Here is a 27548-nt window from a genome sequence, read left to right as displayed (position 1 = left end):
CAGGGGAGAAGTCACTGGCAGCAATCACCTTGCAATCATCGCAGGGAAAATATCGTAGTGATTTTGAGCTCGGATTCAGCCTACCTGTGGTAAACCTTTCTTTTCAGATTACTTTCATTTATTTATTTGTGAATCAACAACTTTTTAGGAATAATGAATGTCACAATTGCTGATAAATCGATTCTTTGTTCGGAACCTGAGCTGTCGATCTGTGCAAAGTAGTAAATCCATATATGGATCAGTGCTATGGATTCTTCTCAACCTATAGACCTCAAATTTCGGTGTGTCTTCCATCATTCTCCTACCTCACTATATATGGAGCCTTTACATTAAATTGGGTAGTTTCGTGAATGAGAATAAGCATGTATCTGTCTCTGTCTGTCTTTGAGTTTACTCTTATTAGAAGTTGGAACATTGTCAAGACAAGCAGAGAATCCGTTTCTCTACGAAAGAGGCAGTTGTCACTGCTAATCCAGGGACAATAATTTGAACACCATGAAAAAAAATAATTAAGGTAAATTATAAGCCTTATATAATTTGTTACATTATCAATCAATAATTTGTTGGTCGTAAATTTGGACGGTCAAATAAAAGGTTATGGGGGTTTTGTATATTTGAGTGTGTTATATTCTTTGAGAATGATCTTTGCTGTTGTAGTTTTTGGTTGCAGATATGATCCCTTGAACTTGAATTAATTGGATCACTCTTTTTTCCTCGCATGGAGTATAGGTAAAACCACTATATTTTTTACTTATCACTTTTTAAAAAAAAAAATGTGTTCTGATTATGAGATTGTCTATTGTTTGTTTAATGATTGTTTGGATGCTCAAAAATGTTCTTTGTTTTGTCTTTTTAAACCTGAATGAATCGGCATAGATTCTGTGTTTAGTTTCCTTTTGCTTTATCAATTTACCTTACTTCTTTGAACCAAATGCAAGTTCCAATATTGCATTGTTAACAAAATAATTACATGAAATTGAAGCTTTCTCTGATTAAGAAATCTCTTTTTGTTCAAATAGCGTTATAAGTTTTGTGTCTTTTTTTTTTCTCAACAGGTGGGCTTAAAAGAGATCAAGTGTTAATAAGGACCTTGAAATGGAGTATGTATTAAGATTCATCAATGGTGGTACAAAATGTAAGCATCACTAGACCTGGCATTCGTGTCGTGTTTTTCGTGTTCATGTCGTTTTCGTATCATACCCGATATCTTAACGGGTTGTGTCGTGTAACACCCGTTAAAATAAGCAGGTAAAATGATCCGACCCGATAATATTAACAGGTAATATGACCCGACCCGTTATCCGTTAAGGAAAATATATTTTAAACTAATAAATAATCAAATGAAAAACATAATACTAAATAAGTATATACATACCATATTGTCACATCCAAAACATAAAAACGCAATTTTCTTTTAAGTATATTTTCACTTATCTAAAATCTTTAATATTTTTTTAATTAATGTAGAAGTGTAAAAAAAATATAGAAAAAATATATAAACGCTCGAAATGACAAGCTTTACAACTTTCATGAATAGCTTAACTTTGAAATTCACCACTATAATCATATAAATCATATATCAAAATTTAACCGTTGATTGTTGTTTACATTTACACTTCATTGTTCTCATCAGATTTTGTTTTTTCAGATTTTGTTTTTTGAAAACTTGATCTATTAGAGGATGCAGGAAGATGAACGGTTTGGATCGTTGATATTATATTCAAATTTTTACAGTTAGTGAAAATATTGCTTGATGTTTATAAAGATTCTACAAACTATATGACATCGACTCATATTTCAGTTAACCGTAAATATCGAAACGTGATATCAAAGATTTGAACCGTTCATCTTCTTACATCCCCCAGATGATCATGTTTTCAAAAAAGAAAATTTAAAAAATGAAATTCAGTAAGAAGAATAAAGCGTAAATGACAATCGACCGTTGAATATAAATTTAAGGTTTATGAATTATAGTGTTGGATTTTGAAGCTGACCCCTTCATGAAAATTGTAAAGTTTGTCACTATGAGTGATTGTATATTTTTTTTACATTTTTTACACTTCTACAATAATTATTATTAATTTTGCCTCAAATAAAAAACATTATTCACGAAGGTTTGGAGGATTTTAAAAATCTAAATGATAATGCAAGTATAACCATTATCTACTCGTAGAGGAATAATGATGAATCACGAGTGTTTATATATTCTTTCACATTTTTCATATGTGTACGTATGTCTTTTTAGTTCTTGCCTATACAAATACTATATTAGTTTATTTTAATTTTGGACAACAACATGTTAAGTAAACTTTATCCTAGTAATGATAATAAGGAACTCTCATAATAAAAATAAATAATGACAAAAACTTTTTTTTAAAATTTATATAGAATAATAATACAAAACTATATTGATATAGAATATATTGTATATATTAATATGGCTATTGAATTTTATAATAAATCTTTTAATAATTAAACTTTAAAATTTATCAAAATAAATTTTTTCTTAACGGGTTATCCACGTGTATACCCGTTAAGAACCCGTTACCCGATAAGGACCCGATAAGTTATCGTGTTGACCCGAAAACCGTTATTTTTGTGTCGTTTTCGTGTCGTGTCAAAAACTGCCGAGTCTAAGCATCACTATGAGTGATTGATAAACTCTGTAGGCTTTCGTTTTCAATGTTGAAGTTGGAAATTGCTTTGGTTGTTAGAATACTTATCAGAAAATAACTTTCACTAGATTTCTTCTTTGTTGTTTTCATATGTTGCTTCTACGGTGGGTTTTGAAATTCCAATTTCGGATGTCAAATTCACTTCTTAGGTTAGTTGCGAAAATGCCTACTTTTCTCGTGAAGATCTTTTAGCCGAGTAGCCAGAATCAATGACCGAAGCTCTCTATAACGACTTGGACATCGACTTGGTACACTATTCTCTCTTTTTTCGGCTTTTAGGGAATTGGTTGCTGAATTTTATTTCAATAATTTGTGAAATTTTGTTTTGCTTTTTGTTGCACAGCTTTTAAACGTTGATATACAATGTAAAAACATCAAATTTATTCTGAATGCATCTTAGGATTGTAGCTTTACTTAGCAGGTATATTTTAAATTTTCTATACTGAAATTCCTCTCTATATTCTTACTTTCAGTATTCAAAGATGAAGTAAACTCTTAAACGATATATTTTTACTCTGTTCTTTTTGTGTTTATATGTTCCTCTGGTTTTATTTAGAATCATGAAACTTGATTACAGTAAGAAGTAGTAATGGTTGGTTTTTGTTATTTTTAAAATTTTGAAAGGTTAGCAAAACCACTGATGCAAAGAAGAAGGCTGCAAACAATTTCTGATTAAATTGTATCATTAAAATATTTCATATGTGAAAATTTACTTAACATTGTGAACACAAATAGCATTAATCTTCTGTCACACAAACCCCTTATACTTTTTTAACATAATTTTTTACGCAATTTTTAATCCCGCAGAAATGCATGGGCAAAACTTTCTAGTATCTATCTAAAGGCAATAGAAGTTACTGTTTATTCAACAATATTTAACGATTATTAGACAATTATAAAAACGTTCTACCTAACTAAACATTTTTGAAGATTAGACATTTATTAGGGCATCCACAAATATTAAAGTTGGTATTAGCTCTCACGTTATTTATGGAGTTTTGAATATCTAAATCGATTCTTTTTGGTGAAGCAGATTTAAGGTGCAAGTTGGCTAAAAGACAGGGTCGGTCCTAAGAATTTGGGGGCCCTGTGTGAGACTCCAACAAAGGCTCTTCTAAAATTTTGGTTGATATATTTTCTTTTACATTTTATTTTTTATAATTGTGTATAAATTGAGATAATGTGAAGAAAGAAAAAAACAATTCTTGATGTGGTGGCTAGATATCTATTTGCATCTTTTATGTGTTTTGGTTTGAAATTCCTTACTTTTAAATACCAAAAAATAAAATAAAAGCCATCTGAAGGTCTAACATTTTGGTTGCTATGTTTTTTTTTATACATTTTATTTGTATGATTATGTATAAACTGAGATAATGAAATATATATATATCTTAGTGTGGTGGCTTCTATTTGCATTCTGTATGTTTTTGGGTTCAAACCATCTTGCTTTTAAATACCAAAATAAAAGCCCTTCTAAGGTCTAACGTTTTGGTTGCTATGTTTTCTTTTACATTTTAATTTTTATGATTATGTATAAATTGAGATAAACCCACCTATTTGCATTCTTTATGGTTTTGAGTTCCAACCTTCTTGCTTTTAAATACCCAAAAAAAAAGCTCTTCTAAGTTCTAACATTTTGGTTGCTATATTTTCTTTTACATTTTAATTTTTATGATTATATATAAATTGAAATAAAGGAAAACTAATGAAAATGGCTTGAAAACTTTGAGTTTTAATTATAAGGACAAAATAAAGGGTAAAGTGAATAGCACCAGGACTGACTTTTTAGTTTAAAAATGTGGTTTTTCGTTAAAGTGAACAGTACCGGGAGTTTTTCGTTAAAGTTCCCTTGAAATAATGTAAAAAAAATAAAAATAAAAAATTCTGGTGTGGTGACTAAAACACAAATGCGCTGAGAGCTCAAGACAATTGCTCTGAGAGCTCAATTTTCTATATCATAGCACATTAAAATATATATACTATGTATCCACTTGCACATATGGATGACAACGGTTCGGTTTGGGACGGAAATGTTATATCCATTCCTATAATAACGAAAATTAACCATATCCATAACTGCAAATTGACCATCGAAATTCATAACCATACCCACCAGGTAACAGATTTCACATCGGTTAACGGTTATATTCATCTTCGAATAATTCTCAGGGTGAAAAAACAGCATGAACCTGACATGTACTACAGGACTAGTGGCACTGTGCCGCTCCAATATCTGATGTGAGATTATTTTGAACGTAAAAAGTTCAATGCTCTTTTGGTATTTTCGAATTTCACTGTAAATCATCATAAAATTGAATTAGGGAACAATTCAAATAACAGAGTTGACTGGTGTAGTCAAAGATGACAAGTAATAAAAGAGAATGATACAACAAATATTTTAGAATGCAGGAAAGTATAGAATTTTGGGCAATGAGTAAATCACATCGAAATTGCAGATTTGGCTGCATGATTTGTGTCCGTGTTATTCTCTTTAATAACGAGATTACATAGTTCAGATAACAAAATTCAAAGAACATAAGTTATATAACAAAATTCAAGAACACAATTCAGATGACAAAATTCAAATAAGACGACTAATACAACAAAATTCAAGAAGACGATTTGGAAGATATGAATTGAACATAATTGAGAACATACCAAAGAGCGACAGTTCCAAGACGATAACGGTGAGCCACTTGAAACTTGGGCTGCAAGCCTTCGACAACACCTAGGTTTTTTAGGGGGATTTCTTTTGCACGACTAATATTAGTTAAAAATCTATTTAGGGTTTCTTTTGCACGGTTACAATAGTTTCATGATTTTTTTATTAAGGTTCAAAGTCTGAATCCAAGTCTTGATCGAAATGGGAATGGGAGAACCAATTTTAATTAAATTATCTTCCCTTTTTAATTTTCTAGATTTTATGTTTTTTTATGTTTTTTTTAATCTTTAATATTAGTTAAAATCCACATAAGCATCCATGTCATTTAATGAATAAATAAAAACCCTTGGATGTCATGTAATCAAAAGGCTTAAAAAGAGTCTAAAAGTATTTGTAAAAATATTTGTCCCTTGATACTATCCCATATTTATATTATACAATACTATATTTATTAATATAATTTATATTATATATAAAATGTATTATTTGGGTCGGTTTTGGGGACATATAGGGATCGGGGACCCCTATAACCATTACCAAATAATATTTTCGGTTTTCCCCATATCCGAAATATAACCGAATTTTCATCCCCAAATATGTTTCATTTGGACGGTTATCCACGGTTATCGGGTTTAACAGTTTGAATTGCCATCCCTACTTGCACACCCTTAAAGCCAACCCTGCTAAAAAATGTTGGTTTAAAGATTTAGAGCTTGAAAGATGACTATCAATGAAAAATAACTTCAATATTTGCCCCCCCCCCTCTAACGGATGTTCATTATCAAAGATATAGATTCATTATCTGAAATGTTTTAAAAGATTGATACCACTATTAAAAAAAACATTATATTCGAATTCCTGTTTTGTTTAGATGAAGTAGGATATTCATTGATATGACGAAAAGAATACATATATGTTGGAGGATAGGGTGCATTTATGTGGGTCTCGATAAAAACCTTGCCTGAGATTTCAACTCAATTGAAGGAAAATGAGCATCCCGCAACAAATGACAGAGTTGTACCATCCTCCAAAATAAGGTATGTGATTACATCAGGAGGTTTCTCAAACCAAATCGTTGATCTAAAGTTAGACCCAATCGTGCCAGTCTGTAAGTAACCTTGTTTGCCTCCATTAGGTGTAGACAAGCTTTGTTTAGGGAATTGTATGCATAAAATAGTGAGCATCATTCACCACATGTCCAAAACTTCGTATAAACCATTATGAATTTCAACAAATTTTACATTGCGATTCCTAGGCTAATGGTGCACAAATTAAGTTCACCTAAGTACATATGTTTCAATAACACACAAATCCAAAATTTCACATAACCCACAATTTCAACACACACACACACACAAACATATATATATATATATATAACCCAATTAGACAAATTAAAATTTCCTATAAAATTAAATTGAGAGACAAATACATACCTTTCCTTTAATTTTCTTCCAATTCAATCACAAACCTACAAAAACCAAACTTAATTAATTACACAATTAAACAAAAAGTATATAACAAATAAAAAAACCTTAAATTAATTGGGAGAGGGAGAGTGAGATATGGGTGATGAGGTTGGTATGAGAAGGGTGTAAGATGTGTGAAACAGAGAGAGCAGATTTGCAGAGCACGGAGAGCAGCGCGCAGGAGGGAAGAAGAAAGAAAGGAGAAAGAGAAAAAGAAGGCTGCACGGCCTGTTTTAATGAACTGGGTTTTGCTCGACGAATAACAACGATGTCAAGCAAAAAAGTGTCGGTGGGTTTTTTGATAGGTCATCATGGAACTTTGCCGACACGTATAACACTTTACCCAACAAAATATTTCATCGGGCAACATTTCAAAAGCCGATGAACTGGTTTTTCGTCAGGCAAAGGGTGACACAATACAATACACGTTCCTGAAAAACTTACTTTGCCTGATGAACTTTACTTATCCTTCGAATTTCATCACGCAAAGTCCCTGACAAAAACTTAAACGTTGACCAGGTTTGTCCGATCAAATTTTGTATCTTGATCGGACGAAATTATGTCTCACTCATGCATTTGTCGAACACCTTACGTGCATGAATTGGTTACTACCCAAATGACACAGGGGTCATCAAAGGTGCTTCCCACCAATTTTTTCGGTCGTTGGCATGTTGACTTCATGGTGGATCTGTCACTAAATCATAATCTATAGTCTATCGTTCACCCTATGATGCGATAGTTAATTAGTATTTATTATTTAATCTTTTTGGTACCTGACGAGTCAATTTAATATTATATATTTTACTATATTCTTAGTATGTTTTGGTAATTATTTTGGTAAAATTTTGACACTTTGCTTTGAATTTTCAATATAGGACATTTGACTTCCCCTGGAGCAAAACATGATCAAATGGACGAATTTTGGAGTGATTCAAATTGGAGGACGTTCGTGTTTAGGGTTTCTAGCAATAGAGTAAAGAAGCGGTGCACGTTGTAGGCAATTGACGTTTATAGGCTTAATTGTGATTTTTGGAGCCTGAGATGACCTCTGATGAGTTCGTGGTCTTCTGGACAACTGTTCAGAATATTCCAAGTTTTAAATCTAGCTATATTGGTCTGGTTTTGGGGCAGATATGGGTCCAAAACGTGGTTGTGCAGATTTTGGGCTAATTTTACCATTTAATTTAGGGTTATGTTTCCTATTTTATTTTAATTTATTTGGTTTCCTAGTCGTGATGGAAGACCTTTTATTAGGAGGATTTAATTTAGTAGGATAAATAAGCTTGGCCGGCCCTAGTTTTCTCTTCTTCTTCGTGCGATATTGGGAGAGGAAATTGGCCAGGTATAGAGATTTTCAGACTTTTACATTCAAGGTCTTTTCGATTTTATTATTTCATTACAATTTATGTTGATTTTAGTTATGAATATGCGTAACTAATTTCATTTATGCTAGGGTGAGGCCACGAGCCTTAGCAGAAATATATAGTTTTTCTTTTTTAATTTGCTTATGATATTATGCATGCAAGTTTTGAATTGTTAATCACTGGTTTAAACTATCTAGTTTCTTGATGATTCATGACCATTAGGATATTTATAAAAGTAATTTAATGCAATTTTGGTTGGAGGTCGGTCCCTGAAATTGACGAATGTACCTTGTGGTTAATATGTGCAAGTTCACTTAGGATGAATACCATGTCTTAAGGGTTGCATGATTTTTCAAAAGGTTTCACAGAACTTAATGAGTCATGCATGTTTATATTTGATCTGAATACCACAGACAGATTGCATGTTTGATATACGTTCTATATTGGGGGTTCAAGTAGGAATATATTAGGAAAACCTAACCTTCAAAATATGCATGTCTAGGTTATAAGTAATTGGGAGAACTATATATGATTGATAAGGTGACAGCGAAACCCTAGTGCTTTCTCAAATTGACTTCTAAAAACTATTTCCTTTTCCTCATCTTTAATATTGTAGATTGTTCTACTCTCATTTATTAATTTTGTTTTTATTAAATTAGGTCATAAAATTAATCATCCCAAATCTTTGCTTTACAATAATTAACTGAAATTTGGTTTGATACGAATTATTTAATAATCCTTGTGGAGAACAACCTTGCTAGAAACATTTATACTACAATATCCTTGTTATTCTTGCAAGTATTATAGGTGTTTTTAACCCCTTTGTGTGTGTGGTAAAAATCCTATCAATACCACATGTAAATGACTAAAATGGGGTACAGAACCTCTACGGATCCTACGGACCTCCGTACCATCACTCACCTCCCCCTACCTCTCCCACACCAATTCCCACAACATATTTTTCTGACCTTCAACCCCTCCCATTATCTTCTGCTTCTTTTCTTTCTCTACGGTTTTGCTTCGTTGATCACTGTCGGAGAAAAAGGCAATGATGTTGAGGAGAAAGAGAAATAGTGACAAAGTTGAAGAGAATGAGTGATCTCAGCCCGCACGATTTTACATGAAGAGTTAATTTGTCTGCAGAATTCAAATGGTTTGAATCCGAAGAGGATCATGTTCCACTAAAATGTGTTCACAAAATTACTCATCAATAGAAAAGAAAGAGTGTGGATAGAAAGGAAAATTGGTCAACTTAATTGTTGTCTGTCAAAATAAAAGTTCATTAATTTATTCCTCATTGTATTTCTTTCTTTTGTATAATAATTATACATTTTTTTCCAAGTACTATGATTATACATTGATTTAGGACTGTATGGTGATTTGTTTATCAAAATTATAAGCCCAATTGAAAGACATTTTCATACATACACATCCTATTAACTAGCTAGCTTGAAGCTATTAATGATTGATTAAGCCACATACAATCACCTTTTTTAATCTATCCAATTTAGCAAGAACCCCAACTAATGTTGCAGTGTTGTAAGTGCATGCCTCAGTCTGCATGTAATTCCACCTCTCGTCCATGAATCCATCGTTCCCATCGGGCCCACCAACCAGTGCCCCAAAAAGCACGTTAGGGTTTGGACCCTGCCTCCCATACCAGCTATCGTACCCCTGAGTGCACCCAATGAAACCCTTGTTCTTCTTATACGAATCAATGGATGCTCCTCTGTGGTGCACCCTTTGAGGGTATTTTGGTCCATACCCAACCAAGTAGCTCATGGCCATTGGATTGGACCCCAGAATGTAATCAACCTGTGATTTGGCAAAAGATAAGATTTCTTGTGGGCTCACCTGTCCTTTGTCGCAAGTAAGATTCTCATGAGTCGCTTGGAGATAATCAGAGTATGTTGTGAGTAGAAACGCTGCGTTTGAGGCGTATTGCATGTTGTTCCATTGGCGGATATACAACAAGCCTCCTGGGGTGCGTTGCACGTTGGCTACGTTGTTTCTGTCGAGGCAAGCACACATGTAAAACTCTGCTTTTGAACGATACTGTTGCAGTATTTGCATGTGTTGCTTGTGTCTCTCTTCCTTTAGCAACTGAAAAAGAAAACGTATGTGAGAGTTAAGGAATTGAAACAAACAAACTAAATATTTGTTAATTTACAAATCAGACAGTTAGTCACATGACTGATGCTAGAGGTGAGATCTAATAAAGATTTGAGACACACTAGTTGTATTAGAATGTTGTGCGTTGTATGGTGTGAATAAAAAAGTTTACTTAAATTTAGAGAAAGAATAATGCTTGAATTCTTTTCGTAGGAATGAAGTCATTTCCACACTTGCAAATAACGTATCTTCAACCTAAAAATTTCATAATCAGAACCATGTCAATCTTTAAATACGTTATTTATAAGTGGAGGAATGAGCTTATCCCCCAAGAAGGGAATGCAAGTATTATCCTTAGAGAAGGATGTTAAGTTCAGTCAACGTAAGGGTGGGTAGCTTTGAGGGACTCTTTGGAAAAACTTTTGAAATAACTGAAAGTGCTTTTGATAATGTTTGGGAAAGTGCTCTTGAGTTAAGAGAGGCATTTGAAGTGCTTTCAACAATTAAGCACTTGTTTTTATTTCTTTTTAATAATGCATTTCAAGTGCTTTTTCATGAAATTTTTTATGTGCTTCTAATAGAAGTTATTTCAGTAGAAAACTTATGAGCATGAGTATTTTGTAAACAAGTAATTTCAAACAAATCTTGAGTCAGTGATGCATTAATTGTGTGGTCGTGTTTGGGCTCAAAAATATTGGTTTGGGCTGAGTTTAGAATTGATCTTGGTCCATTATTGGTCGGGCCAAGTTTAGAATTGTTCTCGGCCCAGAGGCCGTGTTTAGGTGTCATTGGGGGTTGTCCAGCTTATGGGTCGCGCTGTCGAAGCTGGCCATATCCCGTCGGGAACCTGTGGGATGCGGGTGAGTCCTATTACAAGAAGGAGTTTCGACAAGATAAGGATGCTGGAGTTTGAGATTTAATGCGGCCTAATAACGAGTTAAGTTCAAAGTCCTAGTAGGAGTAGGATTGGCCGAGACAAGGTTGGATCAGGGAAATGAGTTCTAATTCGAGAATGATTGGGATTCAATGCAAGTTGGCTACTATAAATAAGGAGGGAGGACATCGAGCAAACTCCCTCCAATTCAACACAAAAACTACCATGTGCAAACTCTCGCTATACGCAAAACCTCTTAACAACTTTGAGATTTTTACTTTCTTTTTCCGCCGACATACCTGCAGTTTGGATAAACAACACTGTGGAGGCAACCGGCGAACATCTTCAGTTTGGATAAACAGCACTGTTGCCGTAGAATCAGCCAACCGTGAAGCACCTTCAGTTTGGACAAACAACAATGCAACAGGGTCGACTGGTTATCTATCCAAGTCTCGGTCGAGAAGGATTTTCAGATCCTTGTTGGCAGAGGTCATCTCATCAGCCTTCTCGGCGAAGTGAGGTGTTACTAAGGCTTGGCACATCGAACGCCAAGTTGTTTATGATTGGGTATTCACAAATAGGTTTTAGAGTTCGGCATTCTGACGACCGAACCACTTTCACAATCAAGAAGTACATTTGTTTTGAGTATTTGTGTCCCTATACTTTGGTGTCGATTTGATGTGCTTATACTCTCACAAACATAATCACCATGACCGAATCTGGCGTCGACGATTTGTGAACTTCGCAGACTAGCAGCCTTGTCTTTATCTAGAACCCGAACACCGAGAGTGTTCCTTCCTCGGCCGCAGTTGCAAGATCAAGAAGTCAGCCGTGCGCTCAATGCAACACCAACAAATTTTACTCCTCGGCTGAGCTTGGCCGACGAGTTGGCACGCCCCGCATACAACCGAATGACGTAGTTAACTTACTAATTACTCAGCATGTGCGCCACGTAAGTTTAGTAGTTTTTATGGTCAACAGGTCGATGACTTGATTTGAAACTATGTATTATGATAGTTGATAAATTGTAAGTCTCACAATGCACCACCGGCTACAATCAGCTATTCGTCTAACCTAGTATAGTTCTATTTACTAATGAGATGGAAATTAAAGAGAATTAGACAGGTGATCAAGTTTGAGTTTATGTACCATTGAAGCAATGATTTGAACACCAGCATACTTAACATCCCAGCTAAACTCTTTGATGGCCCAAGTGGTGCCCCCAAGAGACTGAGCATTGTTCAAAGCATAGTTCAAATAATCCTCATTCTGTGTGGCTTTGTACAACCACAATGCTGCCCAGAGCAACTCATCCATGTAACCACTCCAAGATGTGTAGTGCCCCTTCACCACTTCAATACTCTCATCATATTTACCTCTATATTTGTCACCAAACTCAAACAACTGCCAACAAATCCAATTCCCAAATTAATTATATGTTAAATAGATTGAATAAATTTATATCAAATATTTAAGAGTACGTATTTATTTAACCAAAACCATTGTACTTTGGTAACCAGTACACCAACCTTTGCATAGTTGTGTATCAACCTTGTATATTTCTGTGTATATATCGTCATCAGACTAATTAAATATGTTACCTGTTGTGCATGGTGTAAAAGTAGGCCAGAGTAATGTGGGTTGGTTTTCCTAAACACAATGGCAGCCGCTGCCATTGCCGCCGCAGTCTCACCGGCAATATCTGACCCGGGGTGGTTCTCATCGACCTTGTAGGCTTGTCGAGATGTTGTCATGTCCTCCGGCCTTTGCCAACAGTAGTGATCCGTCGATCCATCTCCCACCTAACAATCATAGACTCATATGGTAAATTTATTGACCGACCCAAGCTATTGACAGTCTAAAGTACTAAAAATTATCATATATGACAATGTTGACAGACTATGAATCTATATCACATTTAAATCAAAGTTTAATAACATGTCAGACTGTGAGAGTTTTCGATAGTTTTATTTCATTATTACTATTACCTCAGCCCACAAAACATTTGGGTGAGTATGAGCCTTGATGAAATAATCAGTCCCCCATTTGATAGCTTCTAAGGCATGATTGTACTCTCCAGCATCCTCTATTTGTTTGCCGTACTCAATGACACCCCAAGACAGCATTGTTATGGTAAAAGCCATTGGCAGACCAAATTTCACATTGTCACCTGCATCATAGTACCCTCCCACCAAGTCCACCTGAAAAACATACGTGAAAACGCCAGACGAAATACATCACATCAAACACATGCATACATAATTAGGATTGATGTTTTTGCTTTTATACAAGCAATATTGGGATAATCGAATGCAGAGCCTCGAATGAATGCTAACTAACTGAGCTACAAACACGTTGTATATGATTGATGATTGTAATGATAAAATGGTTAACTGACCCCTTGTTCTAGGCCATCGTCAAGGCCGGAATGGTGACGCCAGGTGACCCGTTGATTGTGGGGCAAGCGGCCGGAACGTTGGGACTCGAAGTAGAGGAGACTCTTGGAGAGAGCTTCGCCGTAGTCGAAGGACTGAGTCTGAGACAAGGAAAAGAGAGCGAAAATGGAGAGTAGAGAAACCCATTGGAGGACAATACCTTGCTTCATGTCCTCCGTAATATTATTGTGTTTCTCACTCTCTTTTCTTCCTACCCCTCCCACAGGCCCCTATTTAAACTCCTGCTCAGTAGTGTGGGGCCAAGACCACGCGAGCTTAATAAATGGATTCCCCCATTGATTGGTTAATCACAAATTACCCCAAAAAGGCTGCAATCTATGGTAAAAGTATTCAAAAATATTTAGACATGTTACACCAGGATTTAGTTAGCAAATGACCATAGTTTTTTTTTATACAACGGTACATTTACACTAAGAGGCGAGTAAATAAATGACTATAACTTATAAGCCATTATATTTACAAGATTTTGGTTGGGTGTGAAAAAAATGTACAAACTCATCAAATGAAAAAAGTTATAGTTGTATCCACGAACGTGTCGACAATTCTGAAGCACATATTACACTATGTCTTATAAGATGAAACTCATTTCTATCAATAGTTTCACATTATTTGTAAAACAAAATTCCTGAAAATGAAAAAACAGACCAATTGAGCTTTACTTTGGATTTGAAATTGACTAAATACATATCAAGTGCTCCCACGTGGATCAGGATCCTCTCCTGAGCTAAGGGTGAGGATCTTCCTAAGCAAGCCCATTAGGCCGTTGAAATTTTATCCAACAGTTACAATTATTATAACTTTTAGAGAACGCGAAATCAAATTTCCCTAATGAATGTTTTTGACCAAATTCAAGTAATAATATCTGGCATAATTTTGCTCCAAATAGTAATTATGTGGGCCCATGTAAAGTTGATCAAACGGCTAGGAGAAATTAGACAACCCCAAATATTTTGTTGGCCAGATTTTAGCCGCATAGCCTTTCTGTATATGGAATGATATCTGATTTTATAAAGATGTTGGCTGGGCATTTTTAAATTTGAAAAGCCAGCGTATTCTACAATTTTTATTATTGAATAATTTTAAGAGGGTATTAATTGAAATGTGCAATTAAATTCATATTTTTCTATTTTCTGTTTTGATAGATAGATACATTTACGTTGAATGCGGAAATAAATTAGTATACACTCTGGATCTCTGTATCTGGAGTCTACGGACCAAAAAATCTGGAATACTCAATTTCAATCTTACGGCGCCTTTAACCATCCCATTGATTCGCTTCACAAAGACTAAAAAGTTTGAACTGCGCAGATCTCTCTCTTGAAAGCTCTGGATCTCTCAGAGTTCCGATCAGGACTAGATCTCATTCCACGACGTGGCTACGTTGCTTTTAAACAACAGGGTGTTTATAAGTGGGATGACTTTGAGCCAATCTGCCTCTTTTAACATTTTTTTTTTTTGTTGATATTAATGTAGATGTTCGTTTTTATTGTCATTTGACACTAGTCTCGACCACACCAAATTTTCACCCAAAGTGGTTCTGATCAAACTCAACCAAGATTTAGTCTCAGTGGCGTTACCAATCAATAAATATTTGTAACACGCTTGAAGAGTGCAATATCCATCTAATAGACAATTAAAATGGGAAGCTGGTGCATCTTAATTCACAGCCTGTAATAAGTAACAAGTGAATACATGGAACAAGAGATAAGAGTTGGACTAGAAAATTCCATCTCACATCAAATGGAAAATGACCCCCACAAAAGTCGCACTCATAATTTGCTGCACAAAAGAAAACTTGGTGGAGTATGGGATATGCCTTCCCCATTTTGGTCCCCTGGTTTGGCAATAGGCCGACGTCTTCCCGAGAGGAGGTTGCAACCATCACAGTCCGTCCACCCAGTTAGATGCAGCCACTCTCAACCCCTTAATTTTGGAAACAATCGATGGTCGTAAGCTGGTTAACGTGGTACAGAGAGTTGCAGAGATGAAAGTTCATATATATTTCGATGTTGAACAGAAAGTGTGTTTTGAGTCCTTAGACCATCTCCAACCCTTGGGCTAAAAGCCAAATTTTTTAGCCCGGAAAATTTAGTTTTTAGCCCAGAAACATCTTTTCTGCTCCAACCCTTCTACCCTAAAATTTTAGCCCGAAATTATTAAAGAATGAAATTAGCCTAAATTTTTTTCTTAAATCAATTTTTTTTTTAAATAAATATGTAGATTATTGTAAATTAATTTTATGAACATTTTAATCTAAAAAAATTTAAATTCCGATAAACATTTCGCATTTAGCCCGGAGGGAAAGCTGGGGGGGTATTTGGCCCAGAAATAGCACTTGGCATTTAGCCTAAAATTTTAGCATAGGTTGGAGAGTGTTTGGGAGGGTAATTTGGGGGGTAATTTAGCTTTTAGCCCAGGGTTGGAGATGGTCTTAGCGAATTCTTGATAAACGTCAAACAAGTCAAACATACCAAGCAAATGCAATAAGCTAAACACGAGAACTACAAAAACACTCAAATTTCAGAGCTTGTTTGGTGTCCAGTAATCGAATAGATTGGCTAACTCCTTGTACTTCAAGGAATGTCGAAGGAAGAAATGAGATAAATTGTTTCCTTCATGTCTGATCACCTCCACCTTCAACATACCTTGAACTTCATGAGTTATCCAATCCACTTCAAACCTAGGAACCCAACAGACCCCTAACATCCTAAGATGACCTGACCACCAGAGAAGCTTAGACAGGACAAACTGGTTCCTAATGCAAATAGCACTTCATCAACGTCAATGATGACACATTTTCGTGTCATAATGTTGTTGATTTTTAATGTGATTCATGCTATTATATCCAAAACCAACACTACTCACCCACGACGATCATCCTCAAGATTCAGCATGCAGTTGACATGTCAAGCAACAATTTCATCTTGACAAGTCAATTGACAGCCAAGGATTTGTTACAGAGAGATCTCAAAATGCATCCATCTGCTCCCTCATGATCAAACTTTAACCATTATTCACAAATGTGTAGACCACCATTCAGGACACACACATAAAAAATACAAGTCGCATGAAGAACAGCCAGATATTAGTGCTAAGAATAAAAAGAATAGGCCACACGGAGAGAATGTAAAGCAGAAGCCATACCTCATATACTTTGAAACAATACCACCATACTTATTACACACACAATTGCCAGGTACTGACAAACATCTAGATACTCAAAGTGTTGACAGATACTCAAAGTTCAAACATCAGCCTTCGCGATAGTTTAAAGTCTACATATACTTCGCTCCTACTAGGAAAACAACCATCTATATTCATTGATTAGGCAAAAGAACCTCCAGTTTGATGCAGCATTGCATCTATTTCATCCCCATCTTCCATTTCCAACTGCAGGAGAAGAACAATAATCAGTCAGAAGTAAAAAAATTCACACACATACTGACATATCGGGAGAGAGATAAAGAAACGAACCTCATCAGGGGTCTGCTCGGCTCTCAGACGACGGCCATCAAACAGGAATGCAATAGAGTTGAATTCCACCGACTGTCTGTCGCAGTAAGCGTTCATAAGCTTCTTCAGTTGGGTACTTCTCTTGATCCTGAAAAACACTTCATTCCCATCCTACATAACCAAAACCAATACATTTCCAGCATTAAAAATAATTCACATACAACGTGCACCATAGTATCCATTGTCAGCAAACTTTACACTCGCATATAGTAAAATCTCCAAAATATTGAGAAATTAAGGTCAATTTAGGGTTTATTGAACAGTAATTTCAGGCACAACCAAAAAAAAAAACAAACAAAGGTAAGACAGACATCAAACATAGGAAGAACAAAACATGCTTCATTAAACATTCAAAAAAAAAAAAAACCCCAATTTTGTAGGGTATGTTCTGATCACGATTAACACATAATTTCCATGAACAAAAACAAAACCTAGAGAGAGAGAGAGAGGGAGGAGAGGGAGGGGGGGGGGGAAAGAGAGAGAAAGGGGACCTGGCCCTTGACTTTGAGGTTGATGTGGGCGGACTGATCGGTGGGCTTCTTGTCCTCCTCCTGGTTCGTGACGCCTGACATTCTTCCTTGCTTCTCTGTGTGATCCGAGTGCAGAGGGAGACTATGTGTGTTCAAGTCTTCTGAGACGGAGACCAAGAGACCTACCACCACTTCCAACTCTTGGACTCGATGAAAACAAAGTGGGTGCTTTGTGCCTTCCTCTCTCCTCTTTTTCTCTCTCTCCACACCACTTACACAACCCCACCCAAATTTTCAACTTTTCAATTCGTTCAGCCTTACATATTCATTTGGGCTAAGGCTCATCTTAGATTAACTTCTCAAAGGGCTCATGTTAGGTTTGGATTGGATTGGATTGGAATGCTTCTAGTCTCTAGCTAAACGAATCGTATAGTTAAATCTCACTCGTTCACACATGAAAACAAATGTACAGAATCCTAAATCCAATTGCCTTAAAAGGCCTATTAAATTCATAACTAATAATATCATATCACTCGTCTTTCTACAAAATTTTAAAGTTTACTTACGTAAATTGGTTAAACACTTTAATTTGAAAATAGAAAATTCCTTCATTTTTTATTTTTAAATCATCATTATCTTCATTCAAAGGTTTAAACATTACCAAAAATGGGAGCCTCAAAAACTTGAAATGGAAAGCAACCAATATAAAGGATATTATTAAAAAGTAAATAAATGGTATTTCTAGAATATAGAATTACATTAATTTGAATACCTTAAACTTTTATCCTTCCAAAACTTGTGGTATATGTACTTCTCATCCAATAAAAATTCTGGTACAAATACATTGTTCGATTGAAGAAACGCCTAGCATTCATGTATTGTATTAATATACAATCCATTATATAAAGGGATGTGACCATACCAACGTATTATAGTACGCATGAACTCTTTTGAAAAGAATAAAGTTATAATATTTATCTGAGTTTTGACAACGTAAGAGAGAAGAACAAATGCCGAAGAACATTTTAGTTGTGTTATGCATTGTTGCAAGCTTTATCTGGGCATCAATAGGCACACCAGGAATTGCTACTTTCTACTCAAGCTATATTCGTTAGTTTGCTTTCTTCTTCACTCTTCTTTTTTCTTTGAACCACTATATTGAGCTTCTGGAGACGAAGAAAACATTGTATATAAATTATGACATAACACGAACTAAATATAATTAACGAAATGTCCTTTTCATAAACTGTATATAGGTAGAACTAACAATATTCGACCTTTTTAAGGAAAATTGATCAAAGGTGGATATCTTTTTTGTTTTTACAGCCTCAGCATGCTACGGAAATACACCACAAGGCATTTTGATCGCTGCTGCAGGTGATGCCATATGGAACAATGGTGCTGGATGTGGAAAGTTTTATAACGTCAAATGCACTGGACCTCGAAATCCAGTTCCACATCCATGCACCAACTCGACGGTTAGAGTAAAGATCGTTGATCATTGTCCTGGATGTCAATCCACACTTGACCTCTCTCAACCGGCTTTCGCCAAAATTGCTAACCCGGTGGCAGGAATTATCAACATTGATTACTGCTAATCTTATTTGCTACACATTACCAAATTTGTTCTACGTGTATCTAATTTATGAATAATATTCTTCTTCGTGCCGATTTGCTGGGCATGAAGATCTTCAGTTATTACACAAATTATTGTAATATCGTCAACATTACTAAATAAAATAAATATATATGTTATTTAAATTCTCACCAGATGCACATGAGACATTTTATTGTTTCTTATTCCAAAGGTGGAAGAGAAGAGTACCACAAATTAAAATTAATTAATCTAATTTAGTTGACATATGTTGCAAGATATTTATGTACTTCCACTAATTGGTATTAGTCGCATGATATTTATTTCTGTCCACTAATTGGTATGATTGTTGTAATGTTAGTCAATTGATTATTTCTATTGAATTAGGGGTATTTTTGTAATTTTCTAGGATAGCCACACCACTATATAAAGGTGGCTATGCCTCACATTTGTAACACACTACTATGAAACTCTCGAATAGAATTCTCTCACTCTCTTAAATTATTTTCCTCTAAAACAACATAACAATTTTTACCCAAATTTGACACACCTAAGTCTATTGGATCGAGCACACATTTTTGTTTCTTTGAGACGAATTAATTAACGAAGAAGCAAGTCTAATTAACTGAATTCCTATAGTAGAACATCCCAGATAAATTCAAAAATTGTTGAACTAGATCATCTTAGCCTAGAGGAGTTTGAATTGCTTAATGTTTTCAGTTTGGCAATTTTCCCTTATATTTGACAAAAGAAAAATGAAAATGAACATAACAAAAGCTTTCATGCATGTGTCAAATTGTTATTTGTCGATAAGACAAAAACGATCCTTCCATGTAATGAGCCAATATATTTTGCTTGCAAACCTCCTAGATACAAGCGAAGCACAACACATGCCAACATGACCCCCTCTACACATCTTTGATGAACATACGTAATTAAACGTGCCAACCAGTCTCATGTTAATGATTCACAAGTTAAAATGAGATCTTGGGTGCAAAAGGCTATTATATATAGTTCAGTTGTTAAGAGCATTCACCCTTGCACCGGAAGACTCATTCCGTCGTCCCTCACTCTCTCTTTGGTTGTGAGAAAATTTACTCTACTGATTGGTCTTTTGTTCGCACTGAAAATTTACATACAAAATCATATGTAATAGAGAGCTAGAAGAGCTGCTACTTGCCCCATTCGGACTCAAACCCCTTAACTAGTTCAAATTCCAAAATGCAGCAACAACACAGGTACAACAAAGCAAAAAGAAACGCATAATTATCTAATATCTACCCACGTCCACCCTCCCCTCCATCCATACCACTCGAGCAATACGCTGACTCCAACCGCTACCAGGGCGAGGTAATACATCAATTTCAGCTCCATCTCCATTCCCAGCTGTTTGGGTTAAAACTGGAACTTTGGGCTCAAAAAGGAGTTAGCCCAGAAGAAGGTATAGAATGAAGGAAGCCCAAGGCTCAGCCGAAGCCCAGAAGGCGAAAGAAGCCCTCTTCCCGACTAAGTGTAGATCACTTGAGCCACTTGCTCACCTACCTAGAAGTCAAGTGGTGTAGACTAGCCAGCTAATCAGCCCAAAAGTGCTTTACAATGGCAGTACAAGTAAAAAGCTGATGAGTCACTACCCTTCAGTCGCATTCGGGCAAGATCAATGCTGCAGGCAGCCAAGCCAAATCATCTATAAAAAGGGAAAGAGAAATCAGAGATAAGGACACTCAATCAAACAAACAAATACACAAACTCTGCTCAAGCAAGATTTGCATACAAAGCTGTAATCAGCACCAAGCCTTCATCCTTTTCAGGATCAACCCTCACCAAAAGCCTTTGTAAAAACTCTGTCACTTTGTTTGAATCTTGATGTAGTATTGATTCCCTCCTGTAAACTCATCTCCCAATCTCCCCTTCTAGCACTCAAACCCTTTGTAAATCACAAAGAGAGAAAGTTGCAAGACAATCAGCCTTGCCCGACAAGGTGAAACCTTGCCCGACCATCTTTGTTCTGTCTTTTCATTCATAAATCTAGTAATATGATTTATACTTCCATCTGTATCCAAGTTATTTCTAGCAAGTTTATGATTAAAAGGCTTCTTGGTTTTTGGATTTGGTCGGTTTAATGGTGCCCAACCATGCAAAAGATAAAGTTGGAATCCGCATTCATAGCTTGACCAGATCTAAGTTCTAACCTTTCGGGCATACAAGATTTATCAATCAAAAGTCTTTGGTCTCAAGGCATAAAAAAAAACTTTATGTGGACTTAACCCATCCACGACAATCCTTGATAACAAGAAGTCCGAAGTTACTTAGGGCGCAAGTAATCAGCCTATTCTTAGTTTTACTTCTGTTATATTATGATTGCCACAGAACGCTTGAGTATAGAATTAATTCTGATGGGAAGCCTCAAGGCCTATACTTAAGGCTCTACAAAGGCACCTATCTGGGTTCGTTCTGCTCTTTGGGCTCAGGTGATTAAAGTATAGCAGTTGTAATACTTCTGGAACAATGAACCAACCACTATATGTTCAAGTACTTGGTTAGTTTTGATTACGAGCCTCAAGACCTACACCTAAGACCCTACAAATGAACATTTCATAGCTAACTTGGTCTCTTGGGCATATACAATTAAAACTAAACATCTGTTTTACATCTGTCATGCTAAAGATAGCAATGGCATGCCTGAATACCTAAAGTTAATTTTGATTGTGAGCCTCAAGGCTTACACCTAAGGCCCCACAAAGGCACATTTCAGAATTAACTTTGTCCTTCTCTTACAGCCTGCCAATAAGCAGAAGCCCGACAGACAATATCAACTAGCGCCAACCTCTTGGGAAGCTATGTGCTTGTCGGCTAGAAAACGACCCTATCGAAAATTCCTCCAGACGAACATAGTTTTAGCACGCCCGGTGGGATCTCTTGATCAAATCTTACTTGTTAAAGAAATATGTCAAAAATACATGAAGATTTAAAAAGGCCGGCTGTTCCATAAAAAATAATTAATGATGACTTGCAAACTACCTTGTTGCAAATGTTGCAAAGATTGGAAAACGCCTCCGCAGGCTTTAGAAGGAAAACAGACCTGGTTATGGGATCAACTATTCCCATATCTTTACCTCTAGTTGAGGAAAAAGATGATGGGGAAGAAGAAAGAAAAAAGCTTGAGGCCAGCCAGCCAGATGAAGAAATGACCTTGGTAAAAAATCCACCTAGCCCATTAATATTCTTACAGAAAGATCAGGGGCAAGTCGAAGCAATGGTGGACAATCATGCAGATCCATTTTCAGAGGCCCCAGTAAATATGATTAATTTAGCATGGGCCGAGAAGGGGAAAGGAAAGGTTGCAAGGGAGACAGAAGAAGAAAGGTCGGCGAACAAAATCCACAAAAGGGTGATCAAATTGCCCGAACATCCAAAAGTAGCCATAATCAAAATGATGGTTCTGTGCAGTAGATGCCAAAGCGAATGTGAGCTCGAAATACCACCAGCAGGAGTCCTCATTGATCATGAGCTGATCAAGAGGAAAGAAGAAGAAGAAAGAAAATAAGTTCGCAAGAAAGATAGGCGGACAACAGGAAGAGATACTTCCTGAAGTGTTTTTCAGCGGTTGGGAGGGGATTCCAAACCTAGAGCTTTATCAGAAGTGTTTCGAAATCATGAAGCTTCTGAGGAGACGGAAGACAAGGAGGCCAAAGGTCCAAAAGAAATGGAGATAGGGCATCCTCAATATGGCCATACAGGAAGAGAAGTCAAAATGAATGATAGGATAACAAATCCTGTCAAAAAGGATAATCATGCCCGTCTCGGGCGGAAATGGTACGTGGTTGGGAAAAATGGGCAACCCGCCAAACAAATGGGAGCCTCCATGATTAGAAGGGTCTATAGGCAGCACAAAGCCTACATGAACTCTTTAAAGACTCCCGCGACATCTGAAGCCTCCAAGAATAAAAAGTTTGAAAAAACATCATCTGGGGGAAGTAGTCAATTCCACTGGAGGAGTAAAAAAGAGGTGGAGATGGCTAATAGCAAAATAGAAGGTGAAGGAAACCATGTACCACAAAGCCTACACCCTGGGAAGTACAGGATCTTAAGGAGAGCTCAAGAAGATATGATAATGATGCCAACTCCCGAATAGAGGACATAACCTATTTGCTTTGGAACTGTTTCGCCCGAAAGGAGACTCCCTTTTATATCATTGGTGGATCATTTCGGCGAAGTGCCAAAGCAGATACCAGATTCGGGCATAAATCAACAGAAGGGGGCACCAGAACCACTACTCCCAGAAGATGCGATAGCCTGGTTAGAAAAGTTTATGGGCCAAATCGAGAGTAAGAAAGAAGACTTTCCAGAGCCTAGCAATTTTCATATCAACATGACGTATGTGTTATCTGCCATGTTTGGTGTCGAGCCTGATCAACCTGCCACTATGGAAGGTGACTATTTGACAGCAGAGCCAATGATGGCCCATGTCAATGTTGAAATAACTGGAGAGTGAGAGTTGGGAAAAGCTGAATCATCCGAGACATCCAAAGATAGTCCATTAAGGATCTGTACAGATAAAATGGTATTCAGCCGCCCAAACATGTTGCTAGCCAACCATCTTAAGACAATATATGTCGCAGCTCATTTGGAGGGGGTGCCCTTCAAAAGGGTTTTAATTGATGGTGGAGAGGTTGTTAACGTACTACCAGACAAGCAAATGAAGAAGATGGGGAGATGTGTAGAAGATCTCATTCCTACAGACCTCACGGTTTCAAGCTTCTCGGGCACTATCACCAAAACTCATGCGATATTGCCCTTAGAAGTGGACTTGGGGTCCAAACAAATCATGATGGCGTTCTTTGTGGTGGATTGCACTTCCACCTATGAAGCATTACTCGGAATGGACTGGATCCATCAAAGTCTCGGCATACCCTTCACTCTACATCAACAAATTGTTGTTTACCATGAGGCAGAGACGGAGGGACCAGGTTTTTGGGAGATGGTGGAGGCCGAATCACGGCCATTTCTCCCTACCGCCAATGTTGCGGAGGCAAGTTTCTACAATCCTAATGTAAGAATTCTGCAGTGTTTAGGGCAGATAAGAACGACAGCCCTACCAAGGTGACGGCCAAAAACTCTTAGAACAAGGAATTCTCCTTACTAGAGAGGAATTGGATAGACCCTGCATCGTCCCAACATCCTAACGCCATCAATGACAGAACAAAAGAGAAAGGATCAGGTAATGGTAGTTAGGTCCCTGATCAAAAGACTGTTGGTGTATGGGAAATGAAGAAAGCAAGAAAGGGAGCTCTTAGAAAAAGAAGAGCAGGAATGGCAGCTAGGAACTCCAACCAACCAGGATAAAAGCAGAGAAGAGCTTTGTGGAAAAGAATTGGATGCGGCCATACGAATGGCCGAGTGTATATGTGACTTGGATGGGCCAGACGATTTGCCCGAAAGCTCGAATTTAGTTGAATTTTTGTGTGCAGAGCCTGACAAGCCACCACTAGAAGTTCAGGATCCTTTGGAAGTCATTAATTTGGGGACAGAAGGAGATCCAAGACCTATACAAATCAGTGGCTTGTTAAAGACTAACGATCGGGCAAAGATTGTTTGTCTTCTGCAAGAATTTAAAGATTGTTTTGCTTGGCATTATACTGAGATGCCAGGTTTATATTCAACCTTGGTGGAACACAGAATGCCCATCAAGGAGGGATATAAACCTATTAAGCAAGCGCCACAAAGGATGTCAAAAGAAATAGAAGAAAAGTTAAAGAAGAAATTGAAAAACTAGTAAAATCTGGATTTATTAGACCTGCCAAATATGTGGAGTGGTTGGCCAACATTGTACCCGTTTTAAAAGCCATAACAAAAGCAGTATGATGTTGTGTTGATTACAGAAACATTAATGGTGCTACACCAAAAGATGAATATCCCATGCCCATGGCTGATCTATCCATAGATGCAGTGGCAAAACATAAAGTCTTATCTTTTATGGATGGAAATGTTGGGTATAACTAGATAAAGATGGCCTAGGAAGATATACACAAAACAGCTTTTAGGTGTCCCGGGCATGTGGGGGCATATGAATACCTAGTCATGTCATTCGAGCTCAAGAGTGTCGGTGCAACCTATCAAATGGCAATGAATGCTATCTTTCATGATTTAATTGGCCAGAACATGGAGGTGTACATCGATGACATCGTGGTGAAATCCAAAATAGAAGAGCAGCATCTGACAGATCTCAGACAAGCTTTGATAAGGATAAGGATTCATAAACTAAAAATGAATCCAAAGAAGTGCGCGTTTGAAGTGAGATCAGGCAACTTCTTGGGATTCTTGGTTCATCAAAGAGGTGTAGAAGTGGATAAGAACAAGTCTCGGGCAATAATAGAGTCACCTTCGCCCACCAACAAGGTGCAACTTTAGAGGCTGCTAGGCAAAATTAATTTCTTAATGAGATTCATTGCCAATTTAGCTGGCAAGATCCAGCCGCTGACTCCTCTGCTGAGACTGAAGGATAAAGGAAATTTTGAGTGGGGACCACCACACCAAAAGGCTTTTGACAGCATCAAAGCCTATTTGACTTCTCCACCAATGTTGGTACCACCTTAAAGGGGAAAACCCTTAAAACTATATATCTCTGCTTCAGAGAAATCAATCGGGAGTTTACTAGCCCAAAACAATAAAGATGGGAAAGAACAGGCGGTGTACTACCTCAATAGAATTCTGACTGAGGTAGAAACAAGATACTCCCCAGTAGAAAGATTGTGCCTAGCTCTGTATTTCACTGCTAGTAAGTTGAGGCATTACATGTTACCTTGTCATGTGCACATCATTGCCAAAACAGATGTGATAAAGTATATGTTGTCAAAACCAATGCTAACAGGAAGGATTGGGAAGTGGATTCTAGCATTATCAAAGTTCAGCTTTCAATATGAACCCCAAAGGGCCGTCAAGGGCCAAGCAATTGCCGACTTCTTGACAGAGCATCAAGAGTCTCAATATGAGATTATCAATATCCAGGGGACCCTGGAGGTGACTAGTGTTTGGATCCCACCAGGCAAGGGCATCTCAGGCAAAGAAGAATAGGTTTAACAAGAAATAAAAAGAGTAACTGGCCTATGGATTACTCCTTGGAGGCTGTATTTTGATGGTTCTTGCACTCATAAGGCTTTTGGAGCTAGGATTGTCATAATAAATCCCCAAGGGGTTCACCATTATTACTCGTTCCTCTTGGATTACCAAGGGAGCACTAATAATCGGGCAGAATATGAAGCCTTAATAATTGGCTTGGAAATCTTGATAGATCTGGGGGCAATGGAGTTTGGTGATTCAGAGTTAGAAATAAACCAGCTAAATGGAAAATACAAGTATAGACATATCACTATGGCTGGGTATTATTTGGCGGCCACATAATTGTTAAGTTACTGGGATTCGAATATATCAGTTAATCATGTCCCTAGGGGATCTAATCTGGCTGCCAACGAGATGGCACAAGTAGCCTCAGGAGTACCAATCTAGGAAAGGAAATATGGAGTAGATGTTGAGATTCAAAGAAGAAATCTTTCTTCTATCCTAGAAAGGGGATTCAGTCTAGATGTAATGGTTCTAGAAATCAAGATGAAAAACTAGAGATCGCCTATCATTCATCATTTAAAAGATCCTTCTTCACCCACAAACAAGAAAAATAGACAGCAAGCAACTAAGTATGTCTTATGGGTGAAGAACATGCTAAGGAAAACTCCAGATGGACTACTATTGAAATGCCTAGGCCAAGAGGAATCTATGAGAGTAATGGCCGAAACACATGAAGGAATATGCAGGGCACATTAAGCTGGGACGAAGATGAGGTGGTTGCTTATGAGGTATGGGTGGCCCGACATAGAAAAAGATTGCAAGTCTTATGCCCGAGGCTGTGAAGAATGTCAAAGGCATGGACCCTTCCAACATGTGCCTTCAGTACCTTTAAATCCAGTGGTCAAGCCTTGGCCCTTCAGAGGGTGGGCAATGAACTTCATCGGGCAGATTTATCCATATTCTAGCAAGGGGCATACTTTCATAATTGTGGCGACGGATTACTTCACCAAATAGGTAGAAGCCTCAGCTGTAAAGACCATAACCTCAGCTGCAGTCAAGAAATTTATTGAAACCAAGATTCTGCATAGGTTTGGGGTGCCCGAAACTATAGTCACGGATTATGAGCCATCGTTTATTTCAAAAGAAGTTGAAGAATTTGCAAACAAATACAAAATAAAGATGGTCAAGTCCAGTCCTTACTACCCTCGGTTAAATGGCCAGGCAGAGGCCAGCAACAAGATTTTGATAAATATTATCAAAAGAATGGTGACAGATAGTTCGGAAAAGTGTCATGAAAAGC

The 27548-nt window shown here is 36.9% G+C and overlaps 3 protein-coding genes across 3 annotated transcripts; 1 reads left to right on the top strand and 2 right to left on the bottom strand.

Moving 5' to 3' along the window:
* Positions 1-9426: 9426 nt before the first annotated feature.
* Positions 9427-13780, bottom strand: LOC126588698 (endoglucanase 11-like). Its single transcript, XM_050253806.1, has 5 exons — positions 13555-13780; positions 13145-13357; positions 12758-12958; positions 12306-12560; positions 9427-10273 (listed from the first exon to the last, which is right to left on the bottom strand). Exons 1-5 carry the CDS (start codon positions 13759-13761, stop codon positions 9629-9631), a joined length of 1521 nt encoding a protein of 506 aa, XP_050109763.1. The 5' UTR covers positions 13762-13780; the 3' UTR covers positions 9427-9628.
* A 2957-nt stretch (positions 13781-16737) lies between these two features.
* LOC126591247 (small ubiquitin-related modifier 1) lies at positions 16738-17877 on the bottom strand. The gene is made up of 3 exons (XM_050256835.1): positions 17617-17877; positions 17087-17236; positions 16738-17002 (listed from the first exon to the last, which is right to left on the bottom strand). The coding sequence occupies exons 1-3, from the start codon at positions 17695-17697 to the stop codon at positions 16937-16939; spliced, it is 297 nt and encodes a 98-aa protein (XP_050112792.1). The 5' UTR covers positions 17698-17877; the 3' UTR covers positions 16738-16936.
* A 728-nt stretch (positions 17878-18605) lies between these two features.
* On the top strand, positions 18606-19193 carry LOC126590362 (putative EG45-like domain containing protein 1). The gene is made up of 2 exons (XM_050255834.1): positions 18606-18705; positions 18922-19193. Exons 1-2 carry the CDS (start codon positions 18606-18608, stop codon positions 19191-19193), a joined length of 372 nt encoding a protein of 123 aa, XP_050111791.1.
* Positions 19194-27548: the final 8355 nt, after the last annotated feature.

This window comes from Malus sylvestris, chromosome 11, assembly GCF_916048215.2.
Source record: "Malus sylvestris chromosome 11, drMalSylv7.2, whole genome shotgun sequence".
NCBI classification, from domain to species: domain Eukaryota; kingdom Viridiplantae; phylum Streptophyta; class Magnoliopsida; order Rosales; family Rosaceae; genus Malus; species Malus sylvestris.
This window is presented reverse-complemented; position numbering and strand designations above follow the sequence as displayed.